This window comes from Sminthopsis crassicaudata, chromosome 2 (assembly GCF_048593235.1).
Source record: "Sminthopsis crassicaudata isolate SCR6 chromosome 2, ASM4859323v1, whole genome shotgun sequence".
NCBI lineage: Eukaryota > Metazoa > Chordata > Mammalia > Dasyuromorphia > Dasyuridae > Sminthopsis > Sminthopsis crassicaudata.
This window is the reverse complement of record NC_133618.1, coordinates 453,248,457-453,265,630: the sequence shown is the minus strand read 5'-3', so window position 1 is coordinate 453,265,630 and position 17,174 is coordinate 453,248,457. Positions and strand designations below refer to the sequence as shown.

The 17,174-nt window shown below is 41.7% G+C and overlaps 1 protein-coding gene across 1 annotated transcript in view; it reads left to right on the top strand.

Moving 5' to 3' along the window:
* Positions 1-1,121: 1,121 nt before the first annotated feature.
* The window catches only part of ANGPT4 (angiopoietin 4), a 60,675-nt gene continuing 44,622 nt past the window's right edge, over positions 1,122-17,174 (top strand). Inside the window, 1 exon segment of the mRNA XM_074292839.1 lies at positions 1,122-1,561. Within this exon segment, the coding sequence (XP_074148940.1) occupies positions 1,262-1,561 (300 nt within the window). The 5' untranslated portion in view covers positions 1,122-1,261.

Genomic DNA, 17,174 nt, shown 5'->3' with positions numbered 1-17,174 from the left:
GGACAGGGATCAAATGCGTCTTCGTTTGACAGAGAAAGAAAAGTGATGGGGAACGGATGCACAGAGTGGAGCAGCGACTTCAGAGCTGCTCTGTGGCCTCCCCACTTTCTGTACCTCTCTGGCTTCCTCATGTCAGACTTCATTCCCGCAGCTGGGAGCACAAGCGCTCTTCCCAAAAGCCTGCATTATGTAGGACCAGCTTGGAGGAGCCAAGGAATCATCTCCTTTAGGGCGCTTTCCATAACCCCGGGTCCAGCTGGTCCTGATCACACGATGATTTCCTGGGCTGTGTCCACGGAGTGAGGAGGGGAGAGGGGGAAGAGCTGGGATCTGACCTGGGTTCAAGCCTCTTCTCTCCAAATTGCTTTCTCCCTGCATAGGCATTGTTTAAAAAAAAAAAAAAAAAAAAAGCCTCCTTCCCTCCTCCCCTCTCCCCAAATATTTTCTCTTGGGGTCATTCCAGTTCTGGGCCGATATGTGGCCCGCCAACTTAATGCTAAGCAAGAGCAGGAAGAAGCTGGTGGTGGGATGAGAAAGCCCCAGAGTAGTGGTGGAGGGGAGAGAGGGCTTGGGGGGGGGGGGGGAAGAAGGGGGAATGAGGCTGAGGGGGGAGGGAAGAAGAAAGGGAGGGAAGTTGTGGAGGGGAGGGGGGAGGGAGACTGAAATTTGAGCTCTGAGCTCCGGGAGCGGAGTTAGGGATAAGAAAAGAGAGATTTGGAGTTGGTGTGTATGCGGTTTGGGATGCAGGGCTGGCTGAAAAGGGGCGGGGTAGGGGGGAGGCAACTACACAGTTAAAAGGACTTATAGGAGCTGAGGAGAGAGGAAGGGAGACTGCCGAGCAAGGGAGTGAGGGAGGAAGGAAGGAAGGGGAATATGGGGAAAGAATAGAGGTGAAGGGAGGGTGGGGGGAAGAGGGGGAGTGTGGGGGGAGAGGAAGCAGCTTCGGTATTTAGAGCGAATATAAATAGCCTAGCTGTGTGGTTCCCAACCGCAGCCTCCCTGAATATCTCAGTGGGCAGGGTTCCTCAGCTGTCTGTCTGTCTGTCTGTCTCCCCATCCTGCCCAGGGACAGAGGGCAGCAGCCTGGCAAGGGTTTAACTGTACCACTCCCCCCAGCACATACGTACCTCCACATACGTAAATACACAATATATAACACTCACACTTGGACATACACACAAACACATATAAACACTCACACACATTGCACTTAGATACGGAGCGTCTATCCGCACCCATCCCACGACCTGGGAGTCCCAACATGAGGACCGGCACTTTCATCCTAGTCCTGACCACCGTGGCCACGGTGAGCCCCCAGAGGAGGAGGGCCGAGGGCAGCGCCCACCGCCGTTACCACCGGGTCCAGCACGGCCAGTGCAGCTACACGTTTGTGCTGCCGGAGCCCGAGCCGTGCCCGCCGGGGCCCGAGGCCTTCGGGGGCAGTGCCAACACCCTGCAGCGGGACTCCCCGGCAGAAGCGCTTCAGGGGAATGACTGGTCCGCCCAGAGGGTGCAGCAGTTAGAGCGGGTCCTGGAGAACAACACCCAGTGGCTGCTGAAGGTGAGTTAGGGGAAGGGCACGAGGGGGGTCGAGCCTGCTTGGAAGAGGAGGCGACGTGGCCCCTCAAGGCCATGGGGATGGACTGGGCAAACGTTAGGGCCCTTGGAAATCTGGAGGTCCCTTCCACCGTCAATAACGGATAAGAAATCAAGAATAATCCTTAGTCATAGAACCTCAGTGATGGAAAGGTGCTTAAGGGGCAGTCTGGTGCAGTGAAAAGTATCGGGCAAGCGCTTCCTCATTTAGTTCCTCTGGGTAAGTCCTTTCTCTCGATACCTTGCTTGCAAAAATCAGAATTTAAAAGAAGAGGGGAGAGGAGAGCCATGACAATTCCTAGTAAATACCTGGAGACTTGTCATGTAGAAGAGATTCAGCTTAATCTGCTAAATCTTCCCCCAAAAAAAGATATGAGAGCAGTGGGTGGAAGGTCCAGAGATGCAAATTTAACAATTAGAGCTGTCCAAAAGAGAACAGGCTGCCTGGGGGACATGGAGTATTTTCAGTCGCTGGAGGTCTTCCAGCAGGGAATCCAAGGTCATTTGTCCAGAAATTCTTGCTAAGTATGGGGTGGACTAGACTGTATGTATGTATCTGAGGTTCCCTCTAACTTTGAGATTCTGTGATTCAGAGACTTAGAGTTTCTGTGATTGTTAAATTGCCTAATGATTCACATTGTACCAACTTCTCTGGGTGGTTAAGAGAGTGCTTTGTAAAGGTGAAAGTTTACAGAAATTCGAGCTGTTCTTACTATTACTGCTATTAACATAGAACATCAGCACTGTCAACGACCTTATAGAACATCTTGCCCACAATCTTATTTTTTAGATGAGACTACTCAGGCCCAGAGGTGAAATGACTAGTGTAAGGTCACATAGGGAGTCAATGATAGAGTGGATGCTAGAAACCAGGTCCATTTCCCCCATCCTGAGGCACTTTTGATCAGATTAGGATCAGATTAGGATGTTTGTTTTCTTCTTTATTTGCAAAGGTTTATTTACAAAGCACTTTCTTCATAACAGCCCTAGGAGATACCATGGTTCTAGGGTTATTAACCTTATTTTACAGATTATAGTCAGGGGATTTTCTTCCTTCAATTAATTCAATGAACATTTATTAAATATGTAGTGGCCCTGTATTCAATGTTGGGGGAGGAAATAGTATGTGTTTAGACTAGATGCTTCCAAGGTCCCTTTCAACTCCAAATCTATGATACCTATAATCAAATTAGTGAAAGATTGAATATGCAAATAATGAATACCAGGGAGAGTAAGATGGGGGCAAAGAAGAAAGCCAAGGAATGTGGTCTGTGACAATTGAAACAGGAAAGACTTTTGGGGATGGTGTAAGGAGGAGGGTCAGAGAAGATCTCAGTTTTTTAAAATTTCATTTTTAATGTCAGTCATTTTTTTTTAAATGATGAGAAATGCAAGATTATAATCACTTATTTTTAAATGAGGCTCAGAGAGGGGCAATTGGCATAGTAAGGACTAGAACCCTAGATCTTCTGACATTAATTTATGATTCTTTCTACCTTTCTACCTTATTAATTGCAGAAACAGCACAGTACCTTGCCTCTTCTGTTTATTTATAGCTATAGGACCATTGTAAGTCACTTTTCCTCTCCACATCTCAATTACCTCATCAAAAAATAAGATTAGGGCAGCTAGATGGCACAGTGGATAGAGTACCAGCCCTCAAATCAGGAGGATCTGAATTCAAATCCAGATTCAGACATTTAATACTTACTACCTGGTGACACTGGGCAAGCCACTTAACCCCAATTGCCTTGAGAAGAAAAGGAAGGAAAGAAAGAAGGAAAGAAGGGGGGGAAGAAGGGAGGGAAGGAGGAAGGGAGGAAGGAAGGGAGGGAGGGAGGAAGGAAGGAAAAGGAAGGAAGGAAAAAAGGAAGGAAGGAAGGAAAAAAGGAAGGAAAGAAGGAAGGAAGGGAAGGAAGGAAGGGAAGGAAGGAAGGAAGGAAGGAAGGAAGGAAGGAAGGAAGGAAGGAAGGAAGGAAGGAAGGAAGGAAGGAAGGAAGGAAGGAAGGAAGGAAGGAAGGAAGGAAGGAAGGAAGGGAGGGAGGGAGGGAGGGAGGAAGGGAGGAAGGATGGAAGGGAGGGAGAGAGGAAGGGAGGGAGGGAGGAAGGAAAAAAGGAAGGAAGGAAGGAAGGAAAAAAGGAAGGAAGAGAGGAAAAAGGTTAACATTTTTAAAGCCTGTTTCACAGAAATGCTACGAGGCTCATATAAGGTCATTCACATGAAATACTTTGAAAACTTTATAGCTACGACATCAAAATTTATCCAAGGACCAGTTATGAAGTACTGAACATATTTAGGACACTGTGCTTAGCAGCAAAAAAGTTAACAAAAACATAACCAAAACAGTGGTCCATATCCTCATGAAGTTTATAATATAACGAGGTAGCACAGGACACAAACACAAATATATAAGATTGTACATAGACTGTGACATAGAATATGAGAAACCCAAAGAAGCTTTTAGAATGGAAAGATCATTCCTGATGGATTAAGGAGGAAATGAAAGAATTTCAAAAAGCAAAGGTGGTGGTGAGAAAACAGGTGGAAAGGCATTCTAGGTGTAAGAAATCAATTGAATAAAGGAGAGGAAGTGGGTAAGTAAGGACATAAAATGACTTTGAATAGTCCGTGGTAGGGAGTAATAAGAAATAAAACAGAAAAGGTACCTCCAGATCCCACAACACCTCAGTGTTGGAAGATATTTTAGGAGCTATCTCATTCAACTGATACTTAAAACATTCCCAAAATGGACTTTTCTTGAAGATTTCCAATAAAGAGGAACTTAGCCTGTTCCACATTCAAATACCTTGAATTTCACATGATAGCCTTTCATATCCTCAATGCTTACCGCCACTAAGTGTTCTCTTCCCCAGATTAAACATTCCCCACTACTTTAGCCATTCCTCATATGGGAGAATCATAAGATACTTCATCATTCTAGTTGTCCTTCTGTGGACATTTATCAATCTCATTCTTAAACTTTTGCACTCAGAACTGAACAGAAATGGGCCTGCCAACTGCCTTATTCTCAACAGTATTAATTCCATTATGTATCCCAAGATTTCTCTAGCATTTTTGTTTGCTATATTGCACTATTGATCTATAATAAGCTTGCAATCTACTAAGAAACCAACCCCGATCATTTTCATATAAATGTTTACCTCACCATGTCTTTCCCATCTTGTACTTATGAGATTAATTCTCTCATTCCCCACAGTGCCTGTTCCAAGCTTTCTCTTCTCTCCTCAAAACTTTGACATCATCCTTTCTCTTCTTCTCAGTGGAGCATCCCACAATTTATTTTCTGGTCAGCAATACCTCATTATTTCCAGTGAGTTCAACTTCAGCCCAAAGAAACCCTCTTAGAACTTGAAAGAAATAACAGAGAGAACTTTATTCATTGACTTTTAATCATTCATTTCAAGTGATACATAAAACAGGGAGGTATGTTAGCCAAAAGTGTTTGCCCTTTGTATAGAGGAGAACCAATAATCATAGAGAGATTCCCTGTGAATTATGGGGTCCTCCAGATGTTTCTGTTTATGAATGATGAAAACATTATTTGAACATATACGGAGCCTCCTAAATGAGCATAATCAATCAAAAAAAATTTGGTCCAAATATCCACATAGGAAAAACAAAGTGGATGAAGATGCCCTTTGTCAAAGTTATAAAAGCAGTTAAGTAAATAATCTATAGAGCTTATCCACGGATGTTATATGTATTTATTAAATATGTATACAAATAGACATATTTTATATTAAACATATACAGAATGTCCTAGAAGGCTTAATGCAATTTTCTTCTATTAAAACCTTAAAACTGAACTAAAGCTTTTGAGAGACCCTACATAATATTATGTATACATACAAATATTGTACATGCATACATATATTTATATCACAGAGAGACCTACTATAAATGAATAATTAGCAGAACCTAGAATTGAACATGAGTAGAAATCAGCCGGACTGCTTCTGGGAAACTGCAGAGCTTTATTAATTACCCCTAAGCTGCCCCCTGAAACAAAGTTCATCTTTAGAAGCACTTTATTCTTTTTATGTTGTTCTATGGTTACAACTCAAAAAGCACTGCATTTGCCAAATAAAGTTGTAGTTGACACAAGAGAAGCAAATGAGAGATGTGTATAATGCTCAACACATTACAAATGAGGAATTATGAGAGAGAGTATCATCAGGGAAATGTAGGAATTGGGCTCATCAGAGGGGACTCCTTTTTCTAGCTCACTTTTCCATAATCCATCAGCTCCATTGGCATACATCATAAGGAAGTGAGGAAGGTACCCAATGTATGGGATGGACAATGAAGGTGAACTAATGAAAGTGTATATAAGTTGCCCAAGATGAATAGGCATAAACAGTGTGATCTGTGAGCCTCTTGAAAACTGAGAGATCTTTTGTTTTTCTTTGTATCAAGCAGTACTTAATATGGGTCCTGGAATTGTTTCAACTGTGTACCATTTTGGTGACCCCATTTGAGGGTCACATGTGGGTTTTTCTTGGCAAAGACACTGGCTTGTTTTGCCATTTCCTTCTCCAGCTCATTTTACAGATGAGGAAACAGGCAAACAGGGTCAAATGACTTGCCCAGGGCCACACAACTAGACACTTCCCAGTGGTTGACTTATGGTTCTATACCCATTGTACCACACAGCTGCCCCAAGAATATAGTAGGCACTTAACAGGTGCTTGTTGACAGAATGACTGAGGGAAATACCTACACTGGTGAGATCACTAAGTATTTTGAGTATATTAGGTTTATCTCATCTCCTGCCAAGAATCTATTATTTCAGCATTTTACTCAGTGGTATAGAAATTCAGGGGACACTTAGGTGTCATAGTGGATAGAACGCCAAGCCCAGAGTCAGAAAGATTCATCTTCCTGAGTTCAAATCTGGCCTCAGACAGTTACTAGCTATGTAATCCTGAACAAGTCACTTAACCCCGTCTGCCTCAGTTTCCTATAAAATGGACTAAAGAAGGAAATGGCAAACCATTCCAGTATATTTGCCAAGAAAGTCCCAAAGGGAGTCAATGAAGAGTTGGACATGACTGAACAACAATACCACAGAAATGCAATCTGCTTTGGCATCTTCCTAACCATCTGTTTGCATTCCAAATCTACCTTTATCATCTAAAATTTTTACTTTAAATCAGCCGAAGTGATGAAAATGTTTCCTATGTACCTTAGATCTTCCGTTTCTGGCTAAGGACTGCATAATACTTAGCAATGTTTTCTGGATTCCTTCTAACAGTATCATTTTTCCTGCTGTGGATAATGAGGAGTGAGGTGATACCATGAATCATTAACTCTTAACGTTGGATAGTAAGATACCAAATTTTTAAGGCTCTGAATGGATGGCTTTAAATTTGAATTTTACTCAGAAGACAAGAGGGAATCACTGATGAATTTTTTTTCAAGCCAAAAGGGATACAGCCAGATCTATGTATGTGACAATGATTCTGGCAGTAGTATGTTCTGTGTGGAAGGTGATGCTGAGAGGAAGTGAGAAGAAACCTCTTATTGTTAGTCCAATAGTCCTGCTGAACATTAAGAAGACCTGCATGAGGGTAATGTTGATGGTAATAGAGAATAAGGGGCAGGTGAGAAAAGCTTTAGTAGTGGAATCAGTGGGAATAAGGGACTATTTTGGATATGAGAGATAAACAGCTGGAAGAGTCAAAGGTAATCTTGAAGTTACAAATATGGGAGTTCATGTGATTGATGATGACTGAAACACAGAAGTCAGACGGGGGAAATGTCTTATGTGTTATAAATTCAATAAATTTTGTTGAATTAAATGGAATTTGCTGAATGATGTTGTGTTTTAGATATTTTCCTAAAGGAAATAGTGTGATATAGTGGGAAAAGAGTCACAGTACCTGAATTTGAATGAGCTCTTTCCTGAAATCCTGTCCCATATCATATAAACTGAAAGAAGGATGGAGGGAGGGAGGAGGGAAGTAGGAGAGGAAGGGGAAGGGGAAGAAAGGAGGGAAGGAGAGGAAGAGGAGGAAGGAAGAGGAAGAAACAGAGACAGAAGGAAAGTGCACACACACACATATACACAGAATTTTGGGATTGGAGGGTATGGGCTGGTATATGTTAGGTAAATCATTTCAGCAACTATGTGGAAAATAGACCAGATTGTGTTGTAATTTGGGATGTAGCATTAAATAGTAGAGAATCTATTTTACATGTCCAACAGACAGTATTCAAAATGGTCCTTCATTCCCCCCCAATATTCTTTCTCATTAAAATCCAGTGGCTCCCTAATACATCTAGGGTCAAACATAAATCCCTCTGTTTGACATTCAAAGTTCTTCACCACTTGGCTCCTCCTACCTTTCCACTTCTCTTGCATATTATTCCCCTCTACTCCTCCTATAATGCAGCCAAACTGGCCCAACTGCTATTTCTTACATATACAATGCTTTACCTCTCTCTGACTTTGCACTGGCCACTGCCCTGTGTCTACAAGCATTTCTCTCTTCTTGGTTTCCCTCAAAATTCACTTCAAGTATCACCACTTACAGTAGTTAAGTTCTCCCCAAGATTGCATCCTTTCCTCTAAGGTTACCCAGAATCTATTCTGTAAATATCATATAGTATTGTTGTCATTCAGTTGACTCTTTGTGATCCCATGGACCACGGCATGCCGAGTCTTTATGATTTCCACTGTCTCCCTAAGTCTGTCCAAGTTCATGTTCATTAAACTCCTTGCAGTTGTCCTCAGCTCTTCCCCAGTAAACATGTCGAACCCCTTATAACTTGAGGGGTTTACCTTCTGATGTCCTCTCTTTTAGCATTTTAGCACTCGGGGTCTTCTTGGCAAAGATATTGGAGTGGTTTGCCATTCCCTTCAGTGGCGGATCAATCACTTTTGTCAGAACTCTCCACTATGACTTGTCCATGTGGGGTAAAGTTTCGTTGAACTATGCAAGGGGAGGAAACGCACATGATACGCTTTAGAAGAGCAATTTCTGGTTCCAAATGATGTGTTTCGGGTTTAGCATCAAATGATGAGATTGTAGGTACCAAATATTGGGGTTCGGTCATATGAAGAACTCATGATGGCCATTCTCTTTGGCAAAAGGTAGGTTTATATAGGAGAAAAGATTACACACAAAATGAAAGGATTCAATAGACACCAGGAGTGGTAAATATGAAATAGAGTTGGGAGAGCACATAGCAAGGAAAGGAATTTTAATAATCAATGATGGAGAAGACAAGTTCCCTAGTGGAACTCACAATTAACCAGGAGAAAGGTAGTACTCTATGAGATTGGTGCATACCCTTAGCTTGCAGGTTAAATCTATAGAGGAATTTGGCACCCTAAAAGAATTAGTTAACTATAAGAAGAATACAAGGTAGAGTGTCATGGTGGACTGACCCAAAAGGGGTTCAGCAAAGATTGCATGAGTCATGGACAGGTTTATAGGAGAAATTAACTTCAGAGATTTGATATAACTTGTATTTCTGACCCGACACAGCAAGGCAGGGCTGTCTAGACCTCCAGAGGGTGGGACTTTGAAACTAAACTCATCCCTATCAGTGCCCTTCCCTGTCTGTCCCAGGGAGCACTTCCATCAATACTCCAGTCCCATCTGCCAACCGCACCCAGTTAATCAGGACCTCATCACTCAGAAATAGAAGCAGGGATTCTTGTTAATCCCCTACTCGATTATGCAGTTTTTCCATTATTTTTTATTTCTTGCTCTTTAGAGCTAACAATTATTTAGCATTTTCAGGTTTACTAATATCTCCTTTTATTCTCACAACAACTTAAGAAGTAAGCACAACCATTTATACCTATTTTTGTACATGAGAAACTGAAATAAAAAGAGATTAAGTGAGTGATAGGTGATATCTGAGACCAGATTGGTACCCAGGCCTTTCTGTTTCTAGGTCTAGCACTCTATCCGTTGGCCCACATGGATGCCTTAACAACTCCTCCTCTATTTCTGGTCATAAATCTCTCTGATAATGTCCTTTCTGTCCCTTCTCCTGTCTCCTGGTAACATTTTGTAGTGCCTCCTGTCACCCACCACATACACTGCCCTTTGGATGACCCACAGCCAGAATCCTTTGGCCACTATAGTTCTCTATGACTTGCAGCCCTGCAGCATCCCTGGAAGAATGTTGATGTTAAAAAGATGGTCCTTTGTTTCAGGGAGAAGCTTGAGGTCATTACAAGCACTGCTCAACTTCCCAAAAACAATTGAGTCTGCTCTCCTTACAAAATCACAAAATTTGAGAGTTGGAAGGGACTTTAGCAGCCATCAAGTCTGACTCACATATAATTCTATTTATTAAATCTTATTTAGTTCCAGGCCCAGTTTGTTATTCATCTGCTTTGTCCGTCCAAAATATGTGTATAGATTAACCAGCTCTCTGGCTCGCACCTCTAGCTTCATGTTCTAATGTGATACCCAAGACTCTTTAATATAATGCTCTTTTCAGCTCTAAAAAGGCTTGTGCTACTGTTCAAATAACCATCTTTTCAAATCTGTAGTTCATGAACCAGTATCAATGAATCTTTTCTCAGATCCAACCAGATCACCATGAATTCAAAGCAAATACATTTAATGGAGCAATAACTAGACAAAAACAAGCAACTGAATGAGCTGTTATGAGTCTCCTACCCGTTACTAGATCATTGCTGGAGCCATAAGTACTGTGCCAGGAGTGCCAGTCTCAGCTTCCAGACACCGTGCTGTCTCCCAAACAAAGTGGGAGGAAGCTGTATCAGTCACCCCAGAAAGCTATTTGGGACACTCAGCAGTCTCTGTGGAAACCAGACAAGCAGTGAACCCCCCACACACACACCCCTCTCAGTATGGCGGCTATGAACATTCTTGGGCTTTCAGCTACTGGTTTTTCCTGACTCTCTCTAACTCTATTTTTGCCCTGTCTTTCATAAGACTTTCTCTTATCATTATATCAGCCAACATTACTAAAAAGGGAGGAAATTCTCAGCAACAGAAGTGAGGATTCTCTCCATTACTAATTTAGACCCATAGAGTCCTGAAAGTCAATCAGTTAACAAGCATTTTTAAAGTACTTACTCAGTTCCAGGCACTGTGCTAAGCCACGGGAATACAAAGGGATAAAAAGCCAATCCCTGCCTTGAGAGAGTTTATATTCTAATAGAGGGAGACAGCATATAAACAAGGTATATACAGTATATATATTCAGGGGAGATGGAAGGGATTCTGAAGGGGCTAAGGAGAAAAGGCATCAGCAGCTGGGGGGACTAAGAAAGACTTCTTGGAGTTAGTGGGATTAGAACAGTTTTGTAAGGCAGTGAAAGAAACTAAAAGGTTTTATTTAAACCTTTTCCCTTTTCCCTTGGTATAAGGGAATAGAGCACTCCAGCCACTGGAAGACTGCCAGTGCTAGTCAAAGGGTCCCCCTTTGTTCCACACTGGTGGGGTGCTTGGAAAAGGATGGCCCTGAGGCTGAATCCAGATCAAGTCAGCCCAATTCTGCTAAGTCCTTAGACCTTTTCAGAGATTAGCTCTCCAGAATGGGATACATAAGTGGGTTAGGAAGGATAGGTCAGGGAAGCCCCAGGAGACTGGCTGTGGAACATTCGTTCTGGAACAGTCTGTTTGCCCTGGGCAATGAAACATCTCTGTATCATATTCCTTGGCATTTTCCCCACAGGCACTACAGGCAGGATGACCCAAGTCCGAATCCTGCTTGCTAAGATCCTATAAATGAGGGTGACTAAGGAGGGTAAGAGCAGGTAGGTGGTACAGGAGATAGAGTACTAGGCCTGGAGACAGGAAGACCTGAGCTCAAAAACAACCTCAGACACTTCCTGGCTGTGTGACTCTTGGCTAATCATGTAACCTTATTTGCCTCAGTTGTAAAAATGAGCTGGAGAAAAAAATGGCAAACTTTTCTAGTATCTTTGTAAAGAAAACCCTAAATAGGGTAACAAAGAGTCAGACATGACTGAAATGATTGTATAACAATAAAATGGAGAGAATTCTTTCCCTTGGTAGATGAGATTAGATCTAAAATGATAAAACTCAAGGCCCAAATTGATGCAAAATGTCCTAAAGCAGGCAGAACAGTAAGAGTATTTTGCAGCAACTTGGGCCTTGAGTCTGATATCTTGAGCCTATGTACAAAATCTTGAGTTTTGGAGTTCTCTGTCTCTCTGTTTATTTCTGTCTGTCTCTGTCTCTCCCTCTCTCTCTCTCTTTCTCCTTCTCTCTCTTCCTCTCTCTCTCCTTCTCCCTCTCCCTTCTGGCCTTTCTCCATTTTCTCCCTCTCTCCTCTCCCCCCTCTCTCTTTCTCTCCCTCTTTTTTCCCTCCCTTTCTCCTTTCTCTCTGTCTCTGCCTCTTTCTCTCTCTCCCTTCTCCCTCCCTCCCCCCCTCTATGTAGGTCTTTGTCTCTATCTCTGTTTTTGTCTCTCTCTGTCTCTGTGTCTCTATGTCTTCCTATGTCTCTCTCTGTCTCTCTCTCTGTCTCTGTCTCTCTGTCTCTCTCTCTTTCCTCTCTCTCTCTGTCTCTCTGTCTCTCTCTGTCTCTCTGTCTCTCTCTCTCTCTCTCTCTCTCTCTCTCTCTCTCTCTCTCTCTCTCTCTCTCTCTCTCTCTCTCTCTCCCTGTCTCTGTCTCTCATAGGATTTGTTTTTATTGACAAATTATGTTTTAACATCTCACATGAGCCTCCAGAGTAGGTCTGGTTACATTTCCCACAATGTACAATCCCTCCAAAGTTGTTTTAAATAACTAAAAAGAGCAATTGTGACTGATGGTCTCTACAACTTGACACATTAATAGTTTTCCAATTACTAAAAGAAAGAATGAGTATTAACAATACAATGATCCAAGACAATTGTGTAGGATTTAAGATGAAAGGTGCTATCCATCTCCAGAGAAAGAATTAGTAGAGCCTAAATGCAGATCAGGTATTTTTTCTTTACTTTATTTTTCTTGGAGTTTTTTCTGTGTTTTCTTTCATAGAATGACTTACATGGAAATGTGTTTTCATGACTACACATGCATAACTGATGTTAAATTGCTTGCTTTCTCAATGAGGAGTGGAAGGAAAAGGAAAGAATTTGGAAACAACAACAAAAAAAAAGATCGTTAAGTTGTTTTTACATATAACTGGCAAAAATGAAACAAGAAATAAGATTTTAAAAAAATTAAATGATGAATGCATTTCATAAATTAGTAGCAATGTGGTAAAATCAAAGGATTTAAAGCTATAAAGAATCTTAGAGGTTATTTGGTCCAAATCCCATTTTATCATGAAGAAATGAAGGAACAGAAGTGACCTTTGCAGAACCACAAAAGCTCACAAACAGAAGAGCTTGGATTAAAAATCTAGGTGCTTTTCCTCCAAATCCAGGCTCTCCCAATCCACTGGGTACCTCTTTCATATGCTAACTCCTTGAAGTCGTGAAAGTCAAGTCACTTTCCATTGCACTACATATACTTCCACTCCATTTTCCCCTGAGCTAAACATCACCAGTTCCTTGCTTTTTCAGCCAACTCTCAATCTCCCAATGAGGAGCCCCAGGGTAGAGCTGAAAGTCAAAGCCAGCTTTCTTGACCTCAAACCTGGGCTTCTTTCTACTATATGGCATTGCCCTCAGCTGCTCCAGAACCTCTTCCAAAGAGTACCCTTTACTCTAGGCTTCTCCTCAAACTCTTCTCTATATATACCCAAACCTTAAACCACAACAAGTCTGAGGAAAGTCATCTGTCATAACAAAGAGCAAAAAAGAAATAAATCAAGGCAAGTATTTCTTAAGCATCTATTATGTGCCAGGCTCTGTGCTAAACTGGGGGTATAAAGTAAAGCAAAATCAGTCCTTGCACTCAAGATGCTCACAGTCTAATTGGGAGCCCACAATCAGGCATATGCAGAATAAATGGGAAGTGATCTCAGAGGGAAACCATTGGTATTAAGGGAGACATAGAAAGAGTTGTTGCAAAAGATGAGATTTGTAACTCAGATTTCAAGGATTTCACAGGGAAAGTAGTTCAACAAAACCAACCAATACATGAAAAAAATCCTGATATATGTATTCTATAACCATAGTCTCCTACCTCTGCAGAGAAAAGAGAGGTACCTTAAGCTGTATATTTAATAATGCTCATTTTTCATGACATTAGTGCTTTAAAGAATCTTAGAGATTATCCAGCTCCCTGAACCTCATATTACAGATGAGAAAACTGAGGGACAGGGCAAGAAGGAGAGGCTTGCCATGGGTCATACAGGTAGAAAGGGATAGGAGCAGGATTTAAACCCAGTTATTCTAATTTCAGAATTTTTCCCCAATACCATGACAGAAGATTTTCCTAAGACCCCTGAAGCCTCATCACCTTTGTAGACATCATTGCTCATTCTGCCAGATCCTTTACTAGGGTATGGAAGAAGGATGAGAGAGTTGAGGGTAGGGATAGATCATTTTGAGCTGGTTCCCCTTAGGCTTGGAGTCACCCAAGACTGTGAGCAGAAGTTCCCAGCCAGTCCTCAGTTCCATGGCAGCATCCTTCCTATACTGAATTTGGAAAACAGAGAGCTGCAGGGCAAGGCATAGGGGCCACTTTATTTTTAGTATAATTTGTAGCAGATTCTGTTGGACATTTTATCCTTTACCCCCTACTCACCTCTCCCCCCCCAGCCCCCAACTCTTGAAGGCTTCAGCAAGGACAGCCAAATTTGGGGATGACATTTTAATGGCCCCATTCTCATTCTACTAAAATTTTGGGAGATTCCCCTTGGGAAACCAGAGCTTTCTGTACAGAGCTGGAGGCCAAGAACTGGCCCAGTTCCAGTGCTGTGACTAGTCTCCTTTGATATCAGGAGTAAATCACAACCCACTGAAGATCACCCTTCCTCCCTTTGGGACATGAGACCCTCTCCTGGAGAGGCCTTAATTGGAGGCAACTCTCAGCTCACATTTTAATTCTTCCCTGTGCCTGGTCCAGAGTGTTCCTACATGAGGAAACAGATTGAAAGGGTGGGGAGAGGCAAGGGATTAAAGTCAGAACGTCTCATTCTGTCTGTTCTTGGCTCTGCAACGGACTTGCTTATGTGACTTTTACCAAGTCACTTCTTTCTCTGGAGTCAGTTTTCTCATCTGCAAAATGAAGGGCTTAGACCAGATAATCTCTAAAGTCTGTCTCTCCAATGTTCTAATAATGTGAGACCATTCCAATTGCCATTCCTTTGAGTTCCTTTAAGTGCTAATGGCTGGAGATCTCATCCCCAAAAGCATCCCATGAACCTGAGCATCAGTTACAACTAGGACTAGGTGTTCAGGGCTTTGCCTCATGTTGCTGGATTTAAATGTCACTAACAGAACTTTTAGAACTTCAATCATATAGAAACAATGGAACTTGGATAGAGTTAGCCAGGATAATTAGTTAAAGGAAGGAGCCAGAATGAGTTCCTACCCTACGCTAAATCCCAATATCTTGATCTCATCCCAATATCTCCTTAGCAGTTGCCTCTTCAGAATAACATCCCAACTAGTCCACCTTTCCTTCAGTTGAAGGTACATCTTGTTTCACTTACCCAAGGCCAAAAAAAAAAAAGAAGAAAAGAAAAACTGGTTACTGTTCTGGGCAAATAATACTAATATTTATGTAGGTTTTAAGGTTTGTAATGCTTTTAATATGAGTTCATCTTTGCCCAAAACATTTAATAGTGATATGATCCTTGGCAAGTCATATGTTTCAGCTTCAGTTTTCTTATCTGTAAAATGGGAATAATAACAATAATAATAATAATAACACCTCCCATGGTTGTTAAGAGGCTCAATAACATTAGATCTTCCTATCTCTAAATCCAACACTGGGCTAAATACTTCAAGGCATAGGTCAAAAGCCATGAAGTCTGGCTTGAATCCTAGCACAACCCTGATCTTCTGATTTGTAGAAGTTTTTCTTCCTATTTTCTAATTTCCCTATGACAGTGAGAGCTCCCTGAAAGCGGGAACCCAATCTTCATTACTTTTATTTATCCCCATAGGGCCCAGGATGCAGCTATTTTCATGGTGAATATATTACCTCCAGTGAAAACTGACTCCATTTCCTCTTTTAAAAAATTTCTCTGATTTTGTGGATTGCTTAAGTTTGGGCAGGTATGGGAGATTTCATAGCATTATGGAGAACAGTAGAGCTTGGGAGGGCTTTAGAACTTTAATTATAAACATGGAATACAAAATGGCAGTTTGGAAATGGAATGGAATGGGAATAGAATACTATAGTTATTATGGTAGTCCATGAGAAAGCTCATATAAACATATTAGAGATTGTAACTGCCTCATTTTACTAGTGGGAAAACTGAGGTTTAGAGAGATTTGCCTAAGATGACATAATTTGTTAGAATCAGAAAGCTGATATTGACCTAGCAGACCTCTGGGTTTCTACTAAGAGTGTTAGGTAATCAGGGTTTTTATGTCATTTCATGAATCTCTGTAAACCACAAAGTTCTTTCTAAATGTTCAGTTACTTCTCTAAAAATCAGGCATTTTGGCATCTTTTATCTTTGATCCCTCTTCCTTATAGACTCAATTATCCGGAACCATCTAAGGTGATAAAGTCCAGTGGAGGAAGGCAATAGTGGAAAGGAAAATTAAATAACCAGGACTTCCAGAAATAAGAGGATGAGGACAAAAAGACTGGAAACCAGTAGCTTTTATTCTAATTCAAGCTCTGCTAATAATTTGTTTGGCGATCTTGTGCAAGGCAATTTCCATCTCCAGGCACCCGTTTTCCCATTAATAAAATGAGACTCAGCTCTATGTCCTGCACATTCTATTTTCTCAAGTCCCTTCCAGTTGAAGCAATAACATTCTGAGATCTATGAACCCCTCTCTCGGCCCCCTTCTGGCCCACCATGTAGAGAATGTGACCTGAGATCCTGAACTAATCCTCACAGATGGAGCCCAGATTGGCCATAGTCCTAGATAAATATGAAATCTCCAAGTCTTGTACAGTAGAGTTGGGCTTTTTGTCTTTACTATTTATCCCTCTTCCCCCCAGAAATTTCCCCTTTATTTCTTGTCCTTCCTTTCATAGAAAAGAGAGACAGATACAGAGAGAGAGAAAAAAAAGAAAAGGGAGGGAAGAAGGAAGGAAGGAAGGAAGGAAGGAAGGAAGGAAGGAAGGAAGGAAGGAAGGAAGGAAGGAAGGAAGGAAGGAAGGAAGGAAGAAAGGAAGGAAGGAAGGAAGGAAGGAAGGAAGGAAGGAAGGAAGGAAGGAACGGAGGGAGGGAGGGAGAGAGGGAGGGAGGGAGGGAAGGAGGGAGGGAGGGAGGGAGTCAGAAAATCCTTCATTCAAGATTCAAAATTTGATAAAAGCATACACAATACCATAGTTAGGAATCACAGCTGTCTAGAACAGATGAAGAATTCATCTTGGAAGTGAGATCTACTGAGATATAATCACCTGAGTCTAGCCCAAGTCTTATTCTCCCATTGCTTCCTTTTTAAGGCATATATATATTTTTGTTCTTGGTCTTGACTGCTCTGGATTTCCTAGTCCACAACAGGAGGGGTCCCCAGTCTCCATAGAATT